The sequence below is a fragment of the Apodemus sylvaticus genome, chromosome 10 (genome assembly GCF_947179515.1).
Source record: "Apodemus sylvaticus chromosome 10, mApoSyl1.1, whole genome shotgun sequence".
Classification (NCBI taxonomy): domain Eukaryota; kingdom Metazoa; phylum Chordata; class Mammalia; order Rodentia; family Muridae; genus Apodemus; species Apodemus sylvaticus.
Window position 1 is genome coordinate 109,035,619 of NC_067481.1, and position 24,522 is coordinate 109,060,140.

Consider the following 24,522-nt stretch of genomic DNA (forward strand, 5'->3'; position numbering starts at 1 on the left):
GGAACTGGCAGTGTGGCTCATGGGGTCCGGGACCAGCTCTCTTGTCTTCTGGGAGGAGCCGTTCCTATGAAGATGGCCCTAGGGTTCAGAATGCTGCTTTCCCCTCCCTCTGTAGGTGGCACACATGAAGAGCAAAGACAACCGAATCAAGCTGATGAACGAGATCCTCAATGGGATCAAAGTACTCAAGTTGTATGCCTGGGAGCTGGCTTTCCAGGACAAAGTTATGAACATCAGGCAGGAGGAGCTGAAGGTGCTGAAGAAATCTGCCTACCTGGCGGCTGTGGGCACATTCACGTGGGTTTGCACACCGTTCCTGGTGAGTGCAGCAATAACGAATGGTTCTTATGTCTTCTTGTGTTTTTAAACTAAATATTTGTAAACTTTTAAAATCAAGCTTCTGTATTTCTGTGCATGTATGTAGGGGATGTGAGTGCTCTGGCACACAGAGAGAGAGAGGACAACCAGAACCTCTCCTTCCACCTGTGGGCCCCAGGGCTTGAACTCAGCTTGTCAGTCTTGGCAACAAGTGCCTTTGCCATTGAGCCAGCACCTAACCCTTTTCCAAAGGCTGCTAGTTCGGGGCTGGGGTTTTTAGCTCAGGAGCACAGCATTTGCTAAGGTATGATGTCCTGGATTTCGTCCCTGTCACCATGAAGCTAATCAGATAAAAGATCACCATTTGAGCAAGGCCTTCTCCATCACCCCTGTCCAAGGCTTATGCCCTCAGCCCACTTTGATTGCACCCTTGGCAGCTGCACATGGCTGGTTTAGCCAGCCATCTGTTACAGAATGCAAATCTGTGCTATCAGCTTTCTTTATTGAGAAAGTCTTACAAGAAAGCACTCTAGGGCTGGGGTGATGGCTCTGTAGTGAAGGACTTTCCTTATAAGAATGAAGACCTTTGTTTGATCTCAATAGAGCTAGGAGTGGTGGTGAGGCAGAGACAGGCAGATTCATGGGCTCTCTGGCCAGCCAGTCTAGACGTGCTGAATTCCTGGCCAGTGACAGAGCCTGTTTCAAGAAACCAAGGTGGACAGTCCCTAAAAAATGGCAACTGAGATTGTCCTCTGGCCTCTACATGTACTCACATACACATGCATATAAACATGTCTAAACACACATAGTGTTATCTGAACTAAACTGCTTATTTAGCACCATAGCTGATAAGACTCCAGGGAACCAGTGACTGCTTCGTACTAACTGATTGTCAGTAGCCTAAGACCACGTGTCCACTAGCACTACCAAACATGTTCTAAAATTAGTTTTGTTTATTGCCCGTGTTTGAAATGTCATCTCTGGGAGGGAGTCTGTGGACAGCCTGTCCCTGTTCCCCAGAGGGTCCAAGGCTATCACTTAATACCCTACTGTTCACTGTAACAACCAGATCACATAGGAAGTCCTGAAGTGTGGATGCATGCTGTCCCCGACATCTCTGCTGTGACAAGTTCTTTGCTTCAGTGACATTGTTTTGTTTATCTTCGGAAAATAGTGTCTAAGGTATACATATTTAAGATGCCTTCGGGAGGGCTGGAGAGATGACCCATCACTTACGAACACTCAATAAACAGTTCTTCCAGAGGACTGAATTCAGTTTCCAGTACCAAAAGTGGGCTGCTGTTAGCCACCTGGAGCTCCAGTTCCAGGAGTTCTGTATGTATCTCTGTGTATGTTCCACACTCACATGTGTGCCACATACACAGAGATACATACAGATAAATAAAAATAAGACAGATCTTGCAAATAGTTTTATGTATTCTAGTAGAATTGAATTATTCAATGCTCAAGACCCTGAGTTTGATTAAAACTCTGAAAAAAAGTGCCTTCTGACATGAGCAAGTCACTGTCCTCCACACCCTGTCAGCTGACTCTTTCCAGGGTCTGTGTCTCTGCTGGCTCTTCCCAGGGCCCATACCTCTCTTGTGGACACAGAAGCACGTTGCATTTCATTCTCTTTACTTTGACATAGTAATTGGAGGCACTGCAGAAGTATTCATTTTTGAGAATTAGGGGTGTGGTGGATGTGGGTAGGTGACAAGGTTTATCTGAGCAATGTTCCACACTTTAGAACTTCCTATGTGATCTGATCATTACCATGGAAAGCAGGGTACTAAGTGATAGCCTTGAATCCTCTGAGGAACAGGGACAGGCTGTTCATAAACTCCCTCCCAGAGCTGACATTTCAGACATAGGCAATAAACAAAACTGTAATTTTAGAATATATCTGGCAGTACCACTGGACACATGGTTTTAGGCCACTGAAGATGTGCCTGAAACACTTTTTAATAAAACATTCTAGGCTGTTATTGAACATGCTGGCCTTCAAAGATATTTTTTCCTTGTTTCCATTCCAAAGCCAGAAAATATTGGAGAAAAGAATTCTGGACCTCCATCCAAACTTGCCCCTCGGTTTTTGACTGAGTTGGGTATACTTTTTTAATTGCTGTGACAAAAATCTCAGACAGAGGCAGCTTAATGGAAGAGGGCATGACTTTGATCACAGATATCAGGCTACTGTGGTTCTTAGGATGGTGTTGCATGTGTAGTACATCGAGAGCTTTCAGCATGGCTTTCTTCCATCTTGGTGGATAAGGAAGCAAGGCCAGGCTATAACCTGGAAGGCTTATCCTGGAAGCCAGTATCTGCTAGCTAAGCCTGGGGTCCCAAAGGTTCCATGTCCACATGGCACCAGTTGGAAAACAGGGATCCCAACACATCAGCCTGTGGAGGGCTTTCACCCTGAAACCACAGTAGCAGGAAAGGCTGAAAGTGCTGGGCTCCCGGGACAGTCTGCTGAGCCTTTTGGCAATAAACAGTTGGAGCCAGTTATGGGTGGGGTTGGGTCCTAAGGTGCCTAGTCTCTGCCTACATTAGGAGACAATATGTGGTCTGTGCTGCCTTTCCTGTGGAACCATCCACTGGCAGGTTCCAGGATGGGTGATACTCACCTACAGGGAGAGAAGACAGACGTGGCATACAGAGAGCCTTGCCTCTTATCCTGGGTTAGAGCCTAGTGTCTGTCACTTGATGCCATTTTCTAAGCCAGTGGTTTGGATATTCTTTGGTGATCTGTAAGCTGCTTGCCTCTTATTTGGCCTGGACTCCTCTGTAAAGTAATTTCCAGCCCCTGGGGTAATGACTACTATGCTACACTCTACTGATGAGAGTTTGGCATGCTGTGTTGGTCCCCACATCAGAGGACTTAGCATAATGATGTCTATATGGTACCTGCATATAGGTGGGCGAATGAGTGACTGAAGTTGTATTGCTTCAGTTCTATCATCCTGACAGAAATCTGACGCCATCTGGGATCTGAGGACCTGATAGAGTGGGATGGACTCTAATGTAGACAACCTTCCTTCCGTTTCAGTGTGCTTTTATACAGGAGTGTAACACACAGAGCAGTGAACCAAAGACGGTGGCTTGAGTTCAGAAACACATGATCAGAAAAGCATGTAAATAAGGCAGTAAGCACATATTACTATGCTTATATGTTATATTACATAGAACATATGCTAAATATGAACAGACAGAGCAGCCCTTTCCCAAACTTTCTCAGGACAGAACAATGGAAACACAATTGCTTGGCATATACCATAGTTTATATCTGGGAAACAAAGGCAGAAAGCCATATCCAGACTCATGGTCCACTAACCAGATTGGGTTCTATAGTTATGTTCTGACATCCAACAGGAATAAACCTGTCTTATAAATCAAATGTAAATGTTTGTCATAGGAGGCACAGAATTATCTTATATTATTATATCTTATTATATCATATTATTATCTGTAAAAATGACATTTTAATGGTGAAGTAATTAATATTCCATTGTGTGGAATATTTTTAGAGGATTTTTTTGTTTTTGTTTTTTGTTTTTTGTTTTTTGGTTTTTTTTTTTTGGTTTTTCGAGACAGGGTTTCTCCGTGTAGCCCTGGCTGTCCTAGAACTCACTCTGTAGACCAGGCTGGCCTCAAACTCAGAAATCTGCCTGCCTCTGCCTCCCAAGTGCTAGGATTAAAGGTGTTTGCCACCACTGCCTGGCTGTTTTAGAGGCTTTTGAGCAAACACTTTGCATGTGGAAAAGAGATGGGAAGAGGTTGATGGGTTGGTGTGAAATTACTGTCAGATGGGAGCTTTAGTACCACCAGATAAACCAGACCCTTCTGGTCCATTTGGAAAAGCTAGAACAAAAGAATGTGTTTTTACTGCAATATTGAGAGAAATGGTGGAGGGATAGTGTGGGGCCTGAGTTCACGTGTCAATGCATCACACAGCACATCATTAATCTGTATTTTAATGTGTGAGTTATGAAATAAATTTTGCCGGGCGGTGGTGGCTCACACTTTTAATCCCAGCACTTGGGAGGCAGAGGCAGGCGGATTTCTGAGTTCGAGGCCAGCCTGGTCTACAGAGTGAGTTCCATGACAGCCAGGGCTATGCAGAGAAACCCTGTCTTGAAAAAACAAAACAAAACAAAACAACAACCAAAAAAAACCACAAAGAAATAAATTTTAATCAGTATACCTATACTGGCACACACCTTAGCACTCAGTGCCAGAGGCTAGCCTAAGTCTATACAGTGAGTTCCAGGACAGCCAGGGCTACAGAGTAGGTGCATGTCTCAAAAAAGTTAAAAAAAAAAAAAAAAAAAAAGAACAATCGATGAGGCTTACATTCCAGGCTTCTTGGAAGAGCACCATGTGGGACTGCTCACACCATAGGTGTTGGTGGCCTTTGGAGTACTGCCTCCCTTCTTGGGCACAGATTTTGCATAATTTTTTCTCAAAGTTTCCTTGGGTCTGCTGGCTGGTTAGTGACAGGTAGAGCAGAAAGCAGGTCTCCTTGCTGGTTACATCAGACCCAGGGTTGCAGAAGGATGTAATCCTTGGCAGCATAGTTCAAGGGACCTGGCCAAGCATGTAAAGTGGAATAAACCCAGAGTCTTGGGTAATGCAGTAGGATCTGTACCCAGCACTTGGCTTGGTTGTACTTTCATAGGTGTGCCAGCTCCATATGGGGAGCAGAGCCCATACCCAGCCACAGAATCGACGTGTTCTGAGTGAATAGGTTCTGGCTTCATAGCCCACTGCCTTCTAGCGGTGCTGGAAATGGCATGGATGTGCATGAGAAGCATGACTTCTCCTGCTCTGGGTTTGTTCAGGGGAGAGCCTTTGATGGCTCCAGGATCAGGGCTGGTCATCTGTTCTGTACATATGCTTTTCTGGATTTCTTATTTCACTTGTGTCCCAGAGGACCCTTCCCCATCCCCCACTAGATTGCACCAGGGAGGCTCCCATCTCAGAAATAGAGGAGGGATATGCAGACCCAGATTCACCAGGTACCAACTTGTCTTGTGCCACCCTCACTATGGGGACTTTCTGGCTTTTGTTTTGTTTTTGAGACTTGGTCTTTCATAGCCCAGACTGGCCTTGAATTCCCTCTGTAGCCAGGGATGACTTGGCATTTCTGATCCTCCTGGGTCCTCCTCTCCAGTGTTGGGACTACAGACATGCACCACCGTACCTGGCTCATTCACTACTGGAGGTGAACTCAGAGCTTCGTGCATGCTAGGAGCGCCCACTACCAATTGAACAATTCTTGTATGCTTGGCAATGGACCCCAGCGTCACCTGTACACCAAGAGTTCTTATACAGTGGCCAGGTGTTTGAAAAGCTGGTCATCCATCTTACTGGTCCGTCCTTTATGACGCAGGAGCGCTGCTTTCGTATTCGCCCCTCTCCCATCTCCCTTGGGCTTTTGCCGTTTTAAAGCCCGTGGAAGGGTCTGTCCTTACTGGATCCTCACCCCTTCCAGGACTGCTGCAGCTATGACTCCTCCACCATTCAACACTTGGCTCTGTTTGCAGGTGGCCCTGTCAACCTTTGCTGTCTTTGTGACTGTGGATGAGAGAAACATCCTAGATGCAAAGAAAGCCTTCGTGTCCCTAGCCCTGTTTAATATCTTACGCTTCCCACTCAACATCCTGCCCATGGTTATCAGCAGCATTGTACAGGTGTGTATCAGACAGAGGGAGCCAGGAGGGTGACATAGGGGCTCTCGGAATCCTACCATGGTCAGCATCAGCGTCCTGCACAGATGTGTACGGGACAGTGGGAACCAGGAGTGGATGTGGGAGCTGTGACATTTTCTCATGGTCATTAACATTGTATAGGCATGTGGGTGGCAAGGAAACAGGAGGGGGCATGTGTACTCTAACCCATGGAATCCACAGATTCTTCAGTGCCATTTGGACCCAAGCTGCCCCACTGGTTTATTTGTGCAGCCTTGACCATGCTTTTCCGAATTGTCCATGCTGCTCTATCATAAGAGGACTCAGTAGAGCCCTGTGCATGGATCCACTTACTATCCGAGCACGGTTCCTCTCTCAGCAGTAAGGGGTCACTTGATTCTACTCTGAGAAAGAAACACATTTTCCTCCTTGGCACAGAATGCCTGGCTTTGTAGTCTAGGTTGGCTTAAAACTCCATCCCAGATAGGAGGTACAGACTTCACAGCAATACTTCCCTTTCAGTCTCAAATAATCTTTCTGGAATATTCTATGTTTCTCTGGCCTCTAAGCTGGTGTTTTGAAAAACACAGGTCTTGGCCCATTTTTTCAATTTCATATCTTGCTGATGGGTCTTGATGGCTTGTTGAAAACTATGAGGACCTCTCTCCCTCTTCCTGTTTCCATCCCTACTTCCTGCTTTCATTCTTACGGCACTGAAGGATTTTTTAGCAAACCCAGACCCTTTGTCCATATGCTCTGTTGCATGTGTTGTCTTTCTGTAATTAGGTTCCAGAATCCAATAATTTGTTGAGGTCAAACTCAGTCTTCCAACTCCCATTGCATGAGGAAGCCCCTGCCCTTCGTGTAGTGATTTCTGTGGGCGTAGGTTTTATTCTAAGGCTGAACCAGGCTCAGGGTGATAGGTGGCCCACATGCTATCAAGGTGACACATCCTGTGCTTCTTCCTCAGGCCAGCGTATCTCTCAAGCGTCTCAGGATCTTTTTGTCTCATGAGGAGCTGGAGACAGACAGCATTGAGCGGTGGTCAATCAAGGATGGTGGGTGCCTGTCCTCTACCCACTTTGGCTCCTTTCCTGGCCTCCCCAGGGATTGAATCGGCCCAGCTTGCCTACAAGACCCAGGGTCCTACCTCTATAGAGGGGGCAGAAAGGGGCTTCCCTATGTATGTTGTCCCCGCTTGCTCCTGCGTGTGAGGGAAGCTTTGGGCTTTTCAGCCCAGGCCTTGGCACTGTCCTGGGTGAGGGATCTCCCAGTTTCTGTTTCCACCTAATTCTGAGCACTCAGAGCTTCAGTTTTCTCATCTGGGTAATGGGAGTGCCTTTCATTGAATGCTTTTAATTGATTGATTGATTGATTGATTGATTGATTGACTGATTGACTGATTGATTGGTTGATTGATTGACTGTTGGAGGTTGAACACAGGACTTCACATACGCTAGGTAAGTGCTCTACTACTGAGCTAACAGCCTCAGCTCAACATTTTACTTTTTGAGACATGGTCTATGTTGCTCAGGCTGGTCAGACTTGGGATCTTGAGCCTCCTAGATAACTCCGAGTTCAGAGCTGTGCCTCTAGGCCTAGCCAGTCATCCTATGGATTTTTATCACTGGGTTTATTTCTTAGACTAGTTGATCCTTCTGACCAGCCCTTGAGCTGGGGTCTTGTTTGGGAGTCTCTAGGCCGTTTGCAGTCACTGTTAGTGGCTCCAGGAGAGGTAAGCCTTTTCTAAAATACACCCACTGTTTCATGGCCCTTGGAGAAGGAACCAGGGTCAGCAAACTTGCCTGAGGCCCCCAGAAAGGAAGTCCTTGGCTGAGAGTTCTTCACCTGCTCTCCTGCCAGGCTTTGTTCTCAGGCCTCTGTGCGCATGCGCTTCCTGCTGTAGTGATCCAGTGTGGTGCCCTTAGCTTAGCCCTGGCTCATAGGAGGAAAGAGATCTAGAGAGACTGCCCAGCTGGGAAGTGGTAGTACTGGGGTCAAACCTACACCCTCTGGCCCAGAGCCCAGAAAACAGAATTGGTGATAGTACATGGCTACTGGTGCGAGGTGTCGATGTATGTAGTGCCAGAAGTCTTGTGGGCTATTGTAGGAGATAAATGGTGATGTGCAAGTCACAGGTCTGCTGTTCTGTGAGGTTAGTAGCTGCTCTCCGCTGCCCTTAGCAGGTCATCACACTGGGTGCCCTTTGGGGTTTACAGTTGTTGTTGAGGTCAGCCTTATGACTGTGGTGGTGAGTAGTACCCCTGGCATCTCCCTGCTATGTTTCATAGTACTCATCCCAGGGTGATAACAAAATGATCTTTAGGAACTTCTGAGTGTCCCCTAGGAGGACAGTTGTTCCTTTTTGAGAATTTACAGCCCAAGCAAATGCTGGAAGTGTCTTCTATGGTTTTCTGTGTTCCTGGGGCTCTCTGGCTATGGGACCAGCAAACCAGACTCCAGAGCCAAGGGAGCCACGCAGAGCTCTCGTAAAGCCAGACTGTACTCAGTTCCCTGCAGGTGCTACCGAGCCGGGGTCAGCACTGCTGTTCTAGAGTGTCTAATCACCTTGCAGTCCTGCCTGTCATGCCCTGCTGAAGCTCAGCTTGCTGCTGTGCTTTGACTGCCGCAGCTTTGGCCAGTTCTTTGCAGTGATGAGCCCAGCTTCCTGTTTGTGAGGATATAGGCTCTGCTTAGCACGTACCTTGGTTTGAACCTTACCACAGTGAGAAGCAAGCCTTTTCCTCTTGGGGGAGCTGTGGTTAGTTTCATTTAGCTACTAACCTCTCTGTTATGGCCTGTCACTCTCTGGAAGTTTCTGATAGCTAATTAAGGGACTTAAAAATTAGAGACAGAACCGAAAGTAATACAAGGGGAGAGAAATGAAGCAGGGTCAGATCCGCAGGAATCTGGACCTTATACTGTGGGCATTGGCCAAGCTCCCCTCCCCCACTTTCTGCAGCATGTCCTCTTACCCAGCAACCTTCCAGTAAATGCTGTTTTCAGTTGGTTGTCACTGAAGCTATAGAAATGTTGATCTGCTAGGAGGTAGGCAGGGTAGAATGGCTAAGAGAGGGGAACAGAAAGGGAAGATGTCTTAGGGTCCAAGTGTTGGGGGATAAGACCCTAGCTTTAAACTAGAGGACAGCCTATGGAGTGTGAGGAGGGGGTGATGCTATTTACCCTCGTGGAGAGAGGTTTACATGAGGCTGTGACTTTTTCTCCTTGACCTTGGCTCATACTGAGCCTTTCCAGCTTGAGAAATGGGAGGGTGTCCCCAAGCACTGAGTAACCAGTGAGGTTCTTCAGCTTCAGCAGAGGACAAGAGGAGGGCATCTGAGCATGCACCTGTTGACTCCTGACATGTTGTCCCTAATGTTTTCCAGGTGAAGGAATGAATAGCATCACTGTGAAGAATGCGACCTTCACTTGGGCCAGGGGTGAACCTCCCACACTGAATGGGTAAGCCTGGGAAGTGGGCACACTGACACTGGCTCTAAATACTCTTCACCTCTGTGACCCTAACTTGTGCCTTTCTGAGCCTCAGTTTACCCATCTGGAATAAGGTTCAGTCACAATTGCTTAGGTTGTTGTGAGGAGCAGCTCAGAAGGTGCTTGGTATAGAGATGTCCCTTCTGATTGTGACAGGAAGTCATGCTCCTGGGCCAAAGGGGAATTTGGGGTTTGGAGCAGTGAGAAGGTCTATTTTCAGGTAAAGCATGATCCAGGGTTTTAGGAACCTGCAGACATGGCAGTGCGCTTGCTGTATAGACTGTTCAGAGAAAGGAGTCTGTCCCTTCTACTAACTACTCAGAGTGTAAAGGTCTTTCTTAGGGCTAACAAATCCTCTTCCTTTATGTATAATGCCTTTCTCTTTCCTGTGCCAACACCCCATTGCCTCCATCTTTCTGGAATGCAGGATTCCTGGTCCCTTCACCTGCCACTTTGAATCTCCAGTCTTTTCTGTTTAACCTTTGACTCACCTTAGCCTATAAGAATATTCTGGTCTCCCCTAGAAGAAGGGAGGAACTGCTTCCCTGGGTGCTGTGCACAGGGTGGTCCCATGACATTGCTCCTCACAAATGCAGCACAAAAGACTCAGCAGTAATGCGTGTTTCAGGAATTATCGAAGGGACTCAGTAAGTAAAGATCTGAATGTGGTCCTTAGAACCTATGACAAAAGCCAGGTATGGTGACACCATGTAATCCCAGCACTGGGGAAGCAGAAATAGGAAGATTCCTGAGGCTCAATAGCCAGTTTGGTGAGTTCTAGGCCAGTGACAAACCCTGTCTTTAAAAAAAAACAAGGTGGATGGTACCTGAGAAATGACACCTGAGTTTTCCCTCTACCTTGCACTCATACATGCGTACAGAAGAATCAAACAGTTGATTCGTGTAGTTAGCCAGCATTGAAACCAGTACTCAGGGAAGGGACCCTGATTCGGGGCCTGGGATGCCTGTGTCTGGGCATGGAGACCATTGTGCTGAACTATCAGCTGAAAAGCAGCAGTGTGACGCATGGTAACAACCTACTGTGGCTGTAGATCCTACAGCTCTGTTTCTTCACTTTTTTTCTTCTTCTTCTTGAGACAGAGCCTTACTATGTCGTCTTGACTAGCTTGTAACTCATGCAGACCATGCTGGCCTCGAACTTACACAGATCCACCAGCCTCTGTCTCCTGTCTCCTGAGTGGTGGGATTTAAGGTGTGTACCACCACTTCTGTTTGTTAGCAGGCCATTTCAAAGCTGAGCATGGTGGGGCTCACCTGTAATCTCAGCACTTGGAAGGCAGAGGCAGGAGGAGCCAGAGTCGTGGATCAGCCCTGGTTACATAGTGAGTGGGCAGCCAGCCTGGGCTGTGAGACCTTACGGGGGGTCAGGGTGGAAGGTTCTGGGGAGATGGCTGAGTCAGTAAAGTGCTTGCTGTGCAGGATGAGGACCTGGATGTCGCAGTGTGTGCTTGAGATTCCTGGAACTACTGCCTTAGCCATCCTGCTATATTTGAAAAGCTCCAGGCTAGTGATAGACCTTGTCTTAAAACAGTACAAGGCAGACAGAGCTTGAGGAATAGTGTTGACCTCTGGCCACCACAAGTATACACACATGCACACACAAACATAAAGACTACAGTTGGTAAGGTCATTTTGGAACTCAGCTCTGGTCTCTTTGTATAGCCCCTCAGTCTCTTGAATCTTTTTTCCAAACCTGGCTTGTTACCCTGGTCTTCTATCCTCTGGACTTTCTTAGCCAGTTCCAGGTGCTTGAGAACTTGAGTTCACCTGGAGGTGGCTTGTCATGGGGACAAAGTGTTGTGGAGCCAGAGAGGTGGAACCTCTATCAGTTCTCTTGGGTGACCCGTAGCCCTTGGGCTCTGTGCTGGCTGGGCTTTGGGATGCATTTACAGTGGGTCCCTGAGGCCATAGCCCACCTTGCCCCACAGCCTTGGAGGTCTTCAGGCCCCGATCACTGCCAGTGGCCATGAGCCCCCCTCAGCAGGGAGGGTATAGGACATTGTGCCATTTCCAGCTTCTCATTGTGTCCTGCAGCATCACCTTCTCCATTCCTGAAGGAGCCCTTGTGGCCGTGGTGGGCCAGGTAGGCTGCGGGAAGTCATCTCTGCTGTCAGCCCTGCTGGCTGAGATGGACAAGGTGGAGGGACATGTGACTCTCAAGGTAGGATGATGATCTCAAGGTAGGAGAGATGGTCTGGGAGGAAGGCTCGCTCAGCCCAGTGTCTCTTACAAACTGTTGAAAGAAGCAGCCGTCTCTGCTCATCTAGGAAGGCAAGGTTTCAGTGACAGCCACTTCTTTCTTTGCCCTTGGCTAGTGGGTTGTGTGATAGCTGCTCAGTAAGCAGCCTGTGAGCACTTAGATGGACTGCCAAGGAGTGGTCATTCGTGGCTCCTGCCTTCCTTCTGATTTTGACTTATTTCACTTCACATGATCTCCAGCCCCAACCATTTTCCTGGCTTCATATTGTGTGTGTGTGTGTGTGTGTGAGTGTGTGTGAGTGTGTGTTAGTGTGTGTGTGAGAGAGAGAAAAAGGGGGAGGGAGGGAGGGGGGAGGGAGAGGGAGGGAGGGAGGGAGAGAGAGGGAGAGAGAGAGAGAGAGAGAGAGAGAGAGAGAGAGAGAGAGAGAGAGAGAGAGAGAGAGAGAGAGATGAAAGCAGAAAGGGCTATTTGAGGGTGGAAGAAACCAAGAAAGGGAGGAGCACAATGGTGAATATGACCAAAATACAATGATATATTTGCCTGAAAATGTCGGGACAGAGGAAAGGAGGGGTGAGGACTTCGGAGGATATCTCAGCATCCCCTCAAGGAAGGATCCTCCAACCCCCTCTCTGACTTTATCCTCTAGTCTCTATGGATAGAAACTTCTGGCTTCTTTCTTTTGAGTCTTGTAAATAGGTCATAACTTCAGTACTGATTGATGTGGCTGGAATAATCTCAGAATCTGGTGTAAGAAACACATTTTAAATCCTTAGTGTTACTTAAATTGTGAATTTAGCACTTCAAGGTCCAGCATGCTCTGAGCTGAGCTAAACTTTGTGTGAGTTGAAGGCTGCTGTGAATGAGCCCCTTGGGGGCTTTTCTACAAGGATTTAATTCCCTTGAAGGCCTTTGCCTGCTATGTAAATAAGATCCAAAGTGTTACCAGGAGCTGGAGCGGCTGAAGAGGAAAAAAAAAACAAAACAAAACTCCAACTAGTTTACTTCAGCTAGCTTGTGCCAGGTGTGTGTGCCTGGACCTGCCTGGCATCTGCATCCCCTTCCCCTGGGAACTCAAATTGGGGGTTGTGGCCTTATGCCATTGTTTGATTTCAATCCAGATCCTTCCTTCCCTGGTTCAGTGCCCTTTTAAAGTGAGTGGACAGCATCTGGGTCCAGGCAAATACCTGTTGCTTCATAATGTGTCCCTTTGTTTCTTCCAAGTAGTGGGTGGACAACATGCCCAAAGTTGACAAAGGGAAATTGCTTGCTATTAGATCCATGCTGCAGTCTGTTTCACAGTTCCTGGCTTCCTACCACTCCAGGGACTGGTGTTGTGTGTCTAAGAACTATTTATAGCTGGTGATTTCAGAAAGTATATTGAAAATGTTGGTTTCCCCCAGTGTCTTGGTAGACATGGCCTGTGGCTGAGTATCTTGTGAGCCTTACAATTCAGGTTTCCTGACACTTGAGGCTCAGGAACTGGAATTTTTAAATAGCAATTGGGTCTTTTTTTCTGAGATTTTAGATGCAGATTTAGGTCATTGATTTATATTCCCTTAGTTTAGAATCCTTTGTGGCTTTCTATCACCTTTTTTTGATAGGTGGGCATGACACTAGCCATGTGTGAACTAGTCTCTGACACCTGCTTTCCTGCCTGCCCTCCTCTCCCATAAGTCACCCTTGTCCAGTCATGTTGGCCTTTCTGTCTCTTGAAGGAGTTGGATTCATTTGTTCCTTGTCTGTGTTGTTCTGGTGGATCACTGCTCTTTTCTGTTCTTGTCCTGGCTGTGTGTGTTTTGGGCAGTTGGTTCTTTTCGCAGGCAGCTGTCTGCTGTTTTCTTTTTATCAAGTCAATCTGTCTTTCCTTTCCACTGCCTGGCACACAGGGCTCCGTGGCCTACGTGCCTCAGCAGGCCTGGATCCAGAATGACTCTCTCCGGGAGAACATATTGTTTGGGCACCCCCTGCAGGAAAATTACTATAAGACAGTGATGGAAGCCTGTGCCCTTCTTCCGGATTTGGAAATCCTGCCCAGCGGGGACCGCACAGAGATTGGTGAGAAGGTGAGTATGGCTTGGGTACAGCTTGCAGCATCAGGCTCTGGCCTGTGGCGGTGCTCCTTTTATCAAGGTATGTAAGTTTGTCGAGGGTCTGTACATATGGCTCTTGGTGCTGTGGTCTCAGTTGAGGTGTCTGACCACCTCTCACATGGTGATGTAGACTCTAAGAGAATAAAAACCAAAGGTATGCTCTGCTTTGCCACACACTCTGCTACTCACAGGACAAGACAATAGAAGTGATTTCCCTTGCCAGTCACACAGTGTGCCTCGGGGATGTGTCTATGAGTGATGATGGAGACAGCTCTAGACTAGCTGGCACCGACTTCTTCACTCTGCTGCCATAGTAACATTTTTAACCTAAGTCGTCTGCTTAGCAGCTCATGAGAGGGGTTTACTCTGATTCCTAATGCATCGCTGAGGAAAGGGAAGCTAAGGGCTAGAGGACTTACCTGATGTCAAGTCACATGGGAAAGAGACTCTTTAAAGTCCCTTGTGTCACCTGTTCTGCTGCCACATTGGAAGAGGGTCTTCTATGTGCCTCCCAACCCGTTTGCTCCAGTGCAAGTGGTTGTGTCATGTATGTGCTGGAAGTACAGCCACCCATAGCGACAGGGACCTCCTGGAGGAGCTGAGTTTGTCTGTTCCTCATCTCCAGCCAAGGATCTTCTCACCAACGTGCTTATTTAATGCATGGTGTCTTTTCCTTGGCATGGACCTGGAGCTCCTTTGGGTTGGCTAGGACCCTTGTTTATATAGGTTGGCGGTACCAAGCAAGCTGAAGGGTCTGAGTGGGCTCCAAGGCAGGACTGCCAGGGTCTTCGGAATAGGCTGGGGGTTGGTCGGCAGCCTGCTTATCAGCTTTATCCCATCTGATTAACGCTGGGATCTAGTACTAGGAGACACCTGACTGTCCCCTTCAAGTCTCAGTGCCAGAGTTTGAAGGGAGTCAAGGATTGACTGATTTTTGTCTACTTCAGGTCAATAAGCAGGGACCAAAGGGACCTTTGTTTTTTTTTTTTTTTTAAGCTGGGCCTATCATCCCAGAATGCAGGAAGCTGAGGCAAGGAGAGTCATGAGTTTGAGGCAACCTTGTAAGCTTAGGCCACTTAGCAAGATCCCATCTCAAAATAAAATACTAAAAATTGATAGCAGTGTGGCTTAGTGATAGAATACTTGTTTAGTATGGGCAAAGGCCCTGAGCCCTATCCTGAGCACTGCCAATACACACACACACACACACACACACACACACACACACACACACACACATACACACACACACACACACACACACACACACACACACACACACACACATGAATATGAGAGCTGGCTACTAGGATCAGTCTTGGCACAGGTTGGTACAGTTTACTCAATAGGTGTCATTGGACACTTGAGCTGTACATGGCCACGGTGTTGGTTACTCATTGTTGGGAGTGGGTTGCTGTTACTCAGTGGTGAGCCTTCCTCTGTGAGTAGAGTGCCCTAGGTGCTGTCAGCTTCACTATGTGACTTTAATAGGAATGGTTGCTCAGAGTAATGCTCAACACAGAACACTAACAGCAACAGTAACTATGTCAGCTACAGCATCATAGTATACAAATAATACTGTCCTTGTATTTTGTATCTCTGTCTTCTGTAGACTTTTCTATAGACTGATGAGTTTTGAGATGTCATTAAACTGCCACTTCCTCCTCTTTCTTGTGGCACTAGAGACCCCGGGACAGGCAGGGCACATGTTCTGTAACTAAGCTGCACCTGCAGCTCTTCTTTTACTTTTCAATTGAGATGTTGCCAGCATGACTTTGAGCTGCTACCTTCCTGCCTCCCAGCCCCTGAGCAGCTGGGCCGATAGGCATGCCAGCAGGCCCGACTGTCTGCCTCCCTGCTCTGAGCACCTGCTGGGGATCAGGTGCCCCAATCAGTAGCTCTTTTGTCCCCATTCTTGTTTTATATGGTTCTGGGGTCCTGAGGATCCCAAGAAACTCACTCTCCACCCTGTCTTCCTAGGGTGTGAACCTGTCAGGGGGCCAGAAGCAGCGTGTGAGCCTGGCCCGGGCTGTGTACTGTAACTCTGACATCTACCTCTTTGACGACCCCCTCTCGGCTGTGGATGCTCATGTTGGGAAGCACATCTTTGAGAAGGTGGTTGGTCCCATGGGCCTACTGAAGAACAAGGTATTCTTCCAGGGCCAGGACTTCAGCTGATTGGCAGTGTGGCCCTGGACAAGTCTTTGATTCTTGGGCTTTCATGTTTCCTGTGTGTGTGTGTGTATGTGTATGTATGTGTGTGTGTGTGTTTACAGGTGTAAGGTAGAATTCAATCATGGGTGTCCTCACTTCAGGTACAATCACCTTGTTCTTTGAGACAAGATCTCTTCCCGAACCTAGATTGATTAAAACTATGCTGACCCTCCTGTCTCTTTGCCTCTGCCTCCCTGGGGGCAGGATTATAGGGGTGTGTCACCATTTCTGACTTTTTCACATGGGTCCTGGGGATCAAAGTCAAATCCTTGTGAGACAAGCATTTTATGAACCGAGCCAGCTGCCACCTCCCCAAAGACAGGTATCTTACCAGGTCTTTATAAGGTGAGTTGGTGGCCCCATGTGAATTGATTGCCTCACTGGTTAAAGGACATTTCTTCCTCATGAGGCTACCCAGACCTCCAGTAAGGCTGTTGTTCCTTCTCCATGATGGGCCCAGGCAGGGCAGGGCAGGGCAGGGCAGGGCAGGGCTGAGGTAGAGCCTGGGGTAGGAAGATGGCTCAGCCTGCTTTAGCCAGGGAGGAAACAGGCTGTGATCCTGGGGTTTGTTTTGTTTTTTTAGAGTGATGGAGGAACACACTGGCTCTTATCTCCTAAGTATAAAGTAGCAATGTGCGTGTAAAAAGGAATGTTATGGTTTAAAAAAGAAAACAACAAACCCAAAGAAAGTATTTCCTATCCTTCCCTTAGAGATGGTATGCTGTGTGTATCATCTTTTAAGCCATGACCATGCCACCTAGCTCTTGAAGAAGAGATGGGTTGCCATCTGTTGGTAGTCTGATGCATGTGGCTTTGCGCAGCATGGCGGACAAGCAGAGCTGTGCAGCATAGACTGATTCTGTGCTAGGTTTGAGCTGGAAGGATAGGGAAAGTTCCTGTCTAAAACATAAACGTCAGTGTTAGACATGCTGATGTGTGCCCATTAGCCCAGCACTGAGGAGGCTGATGAAAGAGTTAGGCTACCCTGGCCTATACAGCATGAACTTACCTTAAAAGACAGGGCTGGGGTTGTAGCCTTGTGATAGGGTGCCTGCCTAGTGTGCAGAGGCTTTGAATTTAGGCCCCAGTACTGCAAACAGAATGGGCTGTCTAATGCAGGTAGTGTGGTAGCCTTGCTATCCCCTCATTCACAGTCTTGGTAGTTTGTCTTCCTCTTAGAGTTCCCTTCCCAAATAGTCTTCCTAACTCCGCACTACCATTCTCCCTACACTGTCTTCTTTTTACCCCAATACTGGTTCATTCTGTCTCTATCCCTGGAGACCAGGCAGGGCTCTACTCTCTTTGTCCCCGTTGCTCCTGCCTGATACAGGGTGGGTCCTGCAGAGAGAGAGAGAGAGAGAGAGAGAGAGAGAGAGAGAGAGAGAGAGAGAGAGAGAGAGAGAGCGAGAGAGAGAGAGAGCAAGAGAGAGAACAAGAGAGAGAGAGAGAGGGAGGGAGGGAGGGAGGGAGGGAGGGGAGATGGGGGGTGGGATGTGAATGGGTGTGTGTGTACCCACAGCCTTTGGACCTGAGCCATGCCCTGAGATACTCCTCATCTCATCGGGCCATGATGTCTCCTCCGTGGTGCTGATGGGCCCAGGTCTATGTTTTACCCATAGACACGGATCCTGGTCACCCATGGTATCAGCTACCTGCCCCAAGTGGATGTCATCATTGTCATGAGTGGCGGCAAGATTTCAGAGATGGGTTCTTATCAGGAGCTGCTAGACCGGGATGGGGCCTTCGCCGAGTTCCTGCGCACCTATGCCAACGCTGAGCAGGACCTGGCCTCGGAGGACGACAGTAAGGATGGCAGTGAACTTGTAGAGCTGGCCCTGACCATCATAGCTGCTTATGGGAGGGTCTCACTTGTGCTCCAGGGGTGCAGTTCTTGAGGGTGTTGGGGGACAAGCACATCAGGCTTTTGGAGACCAATAGGTAGGTCAGCTTAACCTTGCAGATCAGGTAGAGAGGGTTCTCAGCACTTGGCACCCATGTACACAGGGCCAGGTTTTGGTTTTGTGACCTTAGATGAGTCTCCATTCTTCTTGTAAAGTACTTTCTCCTGTGGGCTTTTGGTTCTCCTATGGCTAAAATGTGGATAAAAACATATTTTCTCTGTTCCTAAGGGGGCTGAGTACTAGTGACAACCATGGTGTAGCTTAGGATGCACGAGGCCTGTAGGAGGCCTGATGCAGAGCGTGAGCATGCTCCTCAGAGCTTTGTGGCCTGAAGCCCTTCCTTGAGACTGACTTGTGTCTGTCTCCACCCTCATCCCTACCCGCAAAGAACAATGTGGACAGCAGGGACTGCCTGGCATGTGCTGGCAATTAGTGTAGTCTTGGGAGTCTGGACGTCCTGAGTACTTGATAGCCTTAGCTGTACTGTTCTTCTGACACAGACCACTTCAGACCAGACCATTGTGGCCCTCACCTACTGTCCTAGGCTTCTGCTGTTGGCCTGAATTTTAGGTGCTAGTTGAATGTGTCCCTGCAGACCTTGTCGCTGGGGACTTAGGAAGCAAACGCCAAGCTCCAGCAGCCCAGGTCCCTCTGTCAGTGGGGGTGAGTCGGGGGCCATCTTACAGCTCTCTCAGGTAGCCTCTTATTAGTCACACAGGCTCTCCTCAGATCAGAGGACTCTCTGCTTACCTATGTCCTGGAAGACGTGGCTTCAGTTGAAATGCACAGAGCTGATGCCAACCAGTGGCTGCTTTGCAGCCCACAGGGATGCCCCTTTGATCTGGGCATCCTCCTTTAGTTACAGCTATTGTAAAATGTCTGAAACTTGTTTGACAGCTTCCTACCTAGCTATAGCCTCTCTGGGACCTGCCTGTTATCCCACATGTCCCCAGACAGATCTCAGGTAGATAGCCCTCAGGTGGAACTACAGGGCCATTCTCATTGTACAGTTTCCCTGAAGTAAAACTCTCATCAACGTCAATGAGTAGAGACCCTGCAAGTGGTAGCCTGCAGCCTTAAGGACTGGCCTGTGAACTTGGTGTTACTAAGAGAAAAGCTATTTGCTTTTCTTACCTGGCCATTTGAGCATTTATGGAACACCTACTGTATATGAAGTACTTACGTTTTCTTAGCAGATATTGTATACCCTCTACTGAAAGCAATTTCTATGTCAGAGCTTTGAGACTGGGAGTTGGCTGTAGTGTATGGTCTGCTGTGCTTAGGCCTCTCTGTGTGTCTGTGTCTCTCCCTTCTCCATCCACCTGATTCTCCTGCCAAATGCTGGCATTACAGGCATGCACCTCCATGCCTGGCTCACAGCCCCTTTTTGTGAAGAATGCAGGGAAGTGGAAGTTGAACTGCCTGACTGCAGTGTAACATATCTTGGAATTAGTAATCTTTCTGAATATTGAAGATCCTGTCTCAGACATTGTAACAATCTCTGGGGGTGAGATCTTTATATGGTGTTTATAAGGGGACACACACAGTTTAGGTTTGGTGACAAAATAACATGAAATCCCCCTCCTAGTAGACCTTAAAATGTAGAAGTAGAAGACAGCTTCATCAGACAATGGATTCAGCATAGGCACTGGGAGCCTGAGGAGATGCTAGGTGTGGGTGGGGAGGAGGCAACCCAGAGATTATGCAGGCTTATGAAAGGCCTCAGGACCAGCTTGTTTTAAAAGGAGGCTATAGTGGGTAGCTATCAGGGTAGGGATAGTGAGGTGCTCACCCAGAAGGGCCTTGAAGGAGTTGGTTTGAATTTCAATCTAAATTTAGTAGGGAACTCTTACTATTTAATTTTTGTTTTAAGTGTATGCATATGTGTGTGAATATGAGTACACCTCCACCGTGTGCAGGTGCCTGTGGAGACCAGAGGTCAGATCCTTTAGAACTGGAGTAATAGACATTGTAGGTACTGAGAATTAAACTCTGGTCTTCTGCAAGATCAGCAAGTACTCTTACCCGCCAAGCCACCTTTCTCGGCCAAGTGGGGAAACTCTTGAAACCTTGAATGTCAGAGAAGAAACATCTGTCTAAGGACATAAAGTGGCTGACATAAAGTGCAGGTCTTACATTTGGTCTCTTGTTGGGGAAATGGGACTCATTTCCATGTCAGCATTAAGGTGTTAACAGTGACTCCTAGAAGTTTTTTTTCCCCCCAGTAGGGGACAGGGCTGCTGGAAGTTGAGTAGTCTTGGATGGCTTGAAACTTTCTTTGTATATAAGGTGGGCCTTAAATTTAAAAAAAAAAAAAAAGGCCAACCTTCAACGTGATGGGATTAAAGACATGTTGTTTCACTATGCCCAGCATATCATAGTGGATTTTAATAGATGTCATATTAAGGTGCCAGGATTACAGACACCTCTAATCACAGCACTTGGGAGGCTAAGGCAGGTAGATCACTGGGAGTTTGAGACAAAAGCTTTATTGAGCTGTAATTCAAATATCAACCTTTGTCCATTGGTTGTGCCAACTGGTGTTTGTTAACATACTGTCTTGCAGCCACAATGATTAACTTTAGAACATTTTGTTTACTTTAAAGGAAAACCAAGAGTCCCCATCCGTTGGTAGACACTCCCGTACTCTTATCTGGTCTGCTCTGAACTTTCCATGCCTGCAGTATGGTGTTTTCTGGTTGAGTCAAGCCTCACATTCTCAAGACTTGTCTGCATTGCAGCCATACTTGCTTCATAATTTCCTACTGTACTGCACTGTATTATAGACTTAGAGCCTGCTCGTCCCCGGGGGTGGGGACAGGGATTGCTTCTGCTTGTTGGCTGTTGCTAATTATTGTTTTGCTCTCTTGTGTTCTGAAAGAGAAGCTACAGTACTGTAACCCTGGCAGCTGGGAGGCTGATGGAGGACTCTTGAGTTTGAGGTTGCTGGAGACATAGTGAGTCTGTGAATTGAGGAGGAGCAGCTGTGTCTAATTTTTTGCTTGTGTGACGGCCTGCATCCTTGTTAGCCTTCCTATCTGATTGGAATGGGTTTTTCCACATGTTCATGCCCTTGTGGTTGCAAAGGTCTGCCCTAAGTCTGTTTGTTCTCAGGCAGAATTGTCCTTACCTCTTAGCTCAAGTGATGGATTGTAGCGATCTTCTCTGTTACTATATTTCAATTCACCATTTCTAACTCAATGTGTAAGGGTATTCCTGAATTCTTGTTTGTGAAGGAAGTCTGTCTGTCTGTCTCTCTTCTTGCCCCAATACTGTGTATTTTTTAGTTACCTTTTTTATATTAAAAAAAAACAGTTCTATGTTTATTCAGTGTGCATTGCACGCACTGTGTATGTATTACACTAAGAGGACAGCTTGTAGGGATTGGAACTCAGGCCTTCAGGTTTGGCAGCAAGCTCTTTTATTCACTAACCCTTCTCCTTGACCTCAGTTTCTTATTTTCTATGCATGTTATTTGGCAGTGAAAACGCCTCATTCCTCATCCAGTGCTGGGCTCATTTTCCCAGTTCAGCCACCAGCCTTCTGCCAGCTGTGATGTGGACTTGTCTTACCCAGTCCAGGCAGGAGGATCACTGCTTTGAAGATAGCCTAGACTCCTGTTTCTTGCCCTGGGAAACCCAGAAGCTCTGCACTTCCTGGCCATCACCCTAAGCAGCAGATGCAGGGAGATCCTCCTGCAGGGTACAGTTCCCTCAGCAGCTGTCTGTCTTCCTCACACCTGGGGATGTTGGGAATGATGCTGGAGGTGTGTGTTTGCTCCAATCAGCTCTGAGTTAGACTCCCTATTGCCACTTGTGTATCTGTCAGAGATCCTTGTGCGAATAGAGCTATAAAAACGTCTGACTAGAAGAGCCAAGCTTGTTTGCCCATTTCCCTCAGGTTTTGCAGCAAACGTTGTATATAGACTCTGAGGGCAAGATGTGGCTTCTGTGGCCCCTAGAGGCATCGGAGGGTCAGTACCACTTCCTCAGTGGTTATCACTTGTCAGTCACATACATCTCTTGTCAAAGGTGTACGAAGTGTCAGCTATATTGAATGGTGCCCCAGTGGCAGATAAAACCTAGTGTGTGTTCTAGACTCTGGCAGGAGACTAAATTACAAAGAATGTCATGGTGCTACCTGTATCAGTGAGGGAGACTGAGTGACAGGGAGCAGCACCCAGAGAAAAGGCCCCACTCTACCCTGAGGAGGTGTCTAGGACACATCTGAGCTGAGTGGCCTTGTCTCACTTCTGTGTTGATCCTCATGCAGCTGGTCCAGTGGAAGGGTCTGTGGGTGAAGGATTCACCCACCTCCTACTGCCACTCCTTCCTGAGCCTGTAGTCTGTCCTTCTTCCCCTGACTGCAGCTCTTTCCAGGCCCATCCCCCAACAGTGCAGGGATGGAAGTCAGGGCTTTGCTCTGTGAGCTCTACCTACTCTCCTTTTTCTTCTTTTATTGCCTGTGCTGGAGACCCAGACCCTGGTGCAGGCTGCGCCAAGCCTGTTACTGAGCCGTACCCCAGCTCTCCTTTTCCTTTTTGTGTTGGGATGTTGTCTAGGCTTGCCTTGACCTGGTCATCTTCTTGACTTAGTCTCAAAAGTAGTTGGAACTGTAGATCTGTGTACCATGTTTGGCATTCCTGCTTTCTTGATGATTAAGCATAATTTGGGCTTTTGGAGAAAAATTCAAGTCAGGGCCCCACCCAGCCCAGGTGGGAGGGGAGACTAAAGCCCGGTTTACCCCTTCAGTCCCCAGGTAAGCTAAGTAGAAGCACAGAGAAGGCATTGCCTATGCTTCTTAACATTTCCGCAACTCTCATGACTTAGTGGACGGGTAGCTGAGGAAGGTGTTTGGCATCTGGGCTCTGGTGCTGGGGTGCTGGGCTGTAGGCTTCCTGAGACAGTCACTGTTACTAGATGCTTCGTGGTAATCTTGGATGAACTGATTTCATTTTGAGGCTTTGTGGGTGACTGTGGGATATATTTCCAGATCCAAGCTTGCTTATCTCCCAGGTCAAGCGATCCTGGCCAGTAGACTTCTCAGAGGTCATGGTGGGAAATACTGGGCACACAGCAGAAAGGTAGGGAAAAGACAGGGTTCAAAAGCTGTTTAATACATCCCTGGGCATGATGGTTGATGCAGGTGACTTTGGGAGTGAGGTGTGTGATGGTTTGTGTATGCTCAGTCCAGGGAGTGGCACTATCAGAAGGTGTGGTTGGGTTGGAGTAGGTGTGTCACTGTGAGTGTAGGCAATGAGACCCTCCCCCTAGCTGCCTGGAAGCCAGCATTCGGCTAGCAACCTTCATATGAAGATGTAGAATTCTCAGTTCCTTTTGTACTATGCCTGTCTGGATATGGCCATGTTCCCACTTTGATGATAATATGTTACAGACCGTGGGTCTGTTGTGGGATGACCAGGGTCCTCTGGTCCAGGAAGGCACAGGTCCGGCTGAGATGACAGACAGAACAAACCACACACACACACAGAGGTGGTTTGAACTGAATGTATTTTGGAGCTCTAAGGCAAGGATTTTTATACAGGAAGAGTTGGTATTACCATTTCAGAAGATGTAGCCAGTGAGGCAGGCACAATTATCATAGCCATTTGGTACAAGGAAATGCAACATCAATCAGGAACAAAGTTTCTCAAGTAACAGATACAGAGGATCAATTTACAGATGCCATCAAACTTCCTGATTAGAATACAGAGTCACTCATAGTTTACAGCAAACCTTCAAAGAGTTTGAAGTTTCTTATACCACCTGGGTCTTAACAAGTTCTTGTGAGAAATCCTTATCTAACATTTAGCCTTTTACCTTGTAAAACAAAAAACTTCCTGACTAAATTAATGCTTTCAGTACCAGAGTGCCCAAGAGCCATCCTCATATACATACGCGCAGACATAAAAACCTGCATGTGGTTGGAAGGTAGTAATTATGTAAACAACTATGAAGCAAGGCATTGCAAATCTGAAAAGGGGGTTTGGTGGGTCAGTGAGTTGACTTCAAAGACTGGATTATCAGCCAGGCCTTAGGAATCCTGGTGAAGAGAGAAAAGAAGGCAAACTGCTGCTTGAGAACTAAGGGCCCATCTTAAATAGCCAGAAAGTAAGAAAGTACAGTAAATTGCCAGGTGAGATTATCAGCTTCCACAGCTTCCAGAGAGTCTCGTTATTCCCAGGAGGCATTTCTTTTCCGCCTCTGTCTGTAAAATATTATTTTTTACAGACATCACTGGGCCACCACGGCAATAATAGACTGAACCTCTAAACCTGTAAGCCAGCCCCAATTAAATGTTGTCCTTATAAGAATTGCCTTGGTCATGGTGTCTGTTCACAGCAGTCAATCCCTAACTAAGACAAGGAATGTGCTGCAGCAAAATCTGATAGCTGTACTGGGTTCCCCACTCTCTCTTGTATGCAGCAGTGTGGGGTTGAGGTTCAGACTAAGGGCTCTTAGGCAACAAAACCTACTCAACCTATTTTAAACAAAGACTTGTTTAGCTATCCAGTCAGTCAGAGACCTAGAGAGGGAGTGGAACTGAGGCCTCTAGGCAGAGCCTTCTAGGACAGAGGAATGGAGTAGTCCTTG

General features: G+C 47.5%; 1 protein-coding gene across 2 annotated transcripts in view; it reads left to right on the plus strand.

Annotated features, from left to right (window-relative positions):
- The window catches only part of Abcc1 (ATP binding cassette subfamily C member 1), a 107,367-nt gene that overhangs the window by 62,210 nt on the left and 20,635 nt on the right, over window positions 1-24,522 (plus strand). For both annotated transcript variants that reach the window (XM_052194312.1, XM_052194314.1), the window contains exons 12-19: window positions 116-319; window positions 5,868-6,014; window positions 6,982-7,069; window positions 9,398-9,473; window positions 11,559-11,685; window positions 13,611-13,787; window positions 15,795-15,962; window positions 17,648-17,831. In XM_052194312.1, coding sequence (XP_052050272.1) covers window positions 116-319; window positions 5,868-6,014; window positions 6,982-7,069; window positions 9,398-9,473; window positions 11,559-11,685; window positions 13,611-13,787; window positions 15,795-15,962; window positions 17,648-17,831 — 1,171 coding nt within the window. The remainder of the gene's footprint in view (window positions 1-115; window positions 320-5,867; window positions 6,015-6,981; window positions 7,070-9,397; window positions 9,474-11,558; window positions 11,686-13,610; window positions 13,788-15,794; window positions 15,963-17,647; window positions 17,832-24,522) is intronic.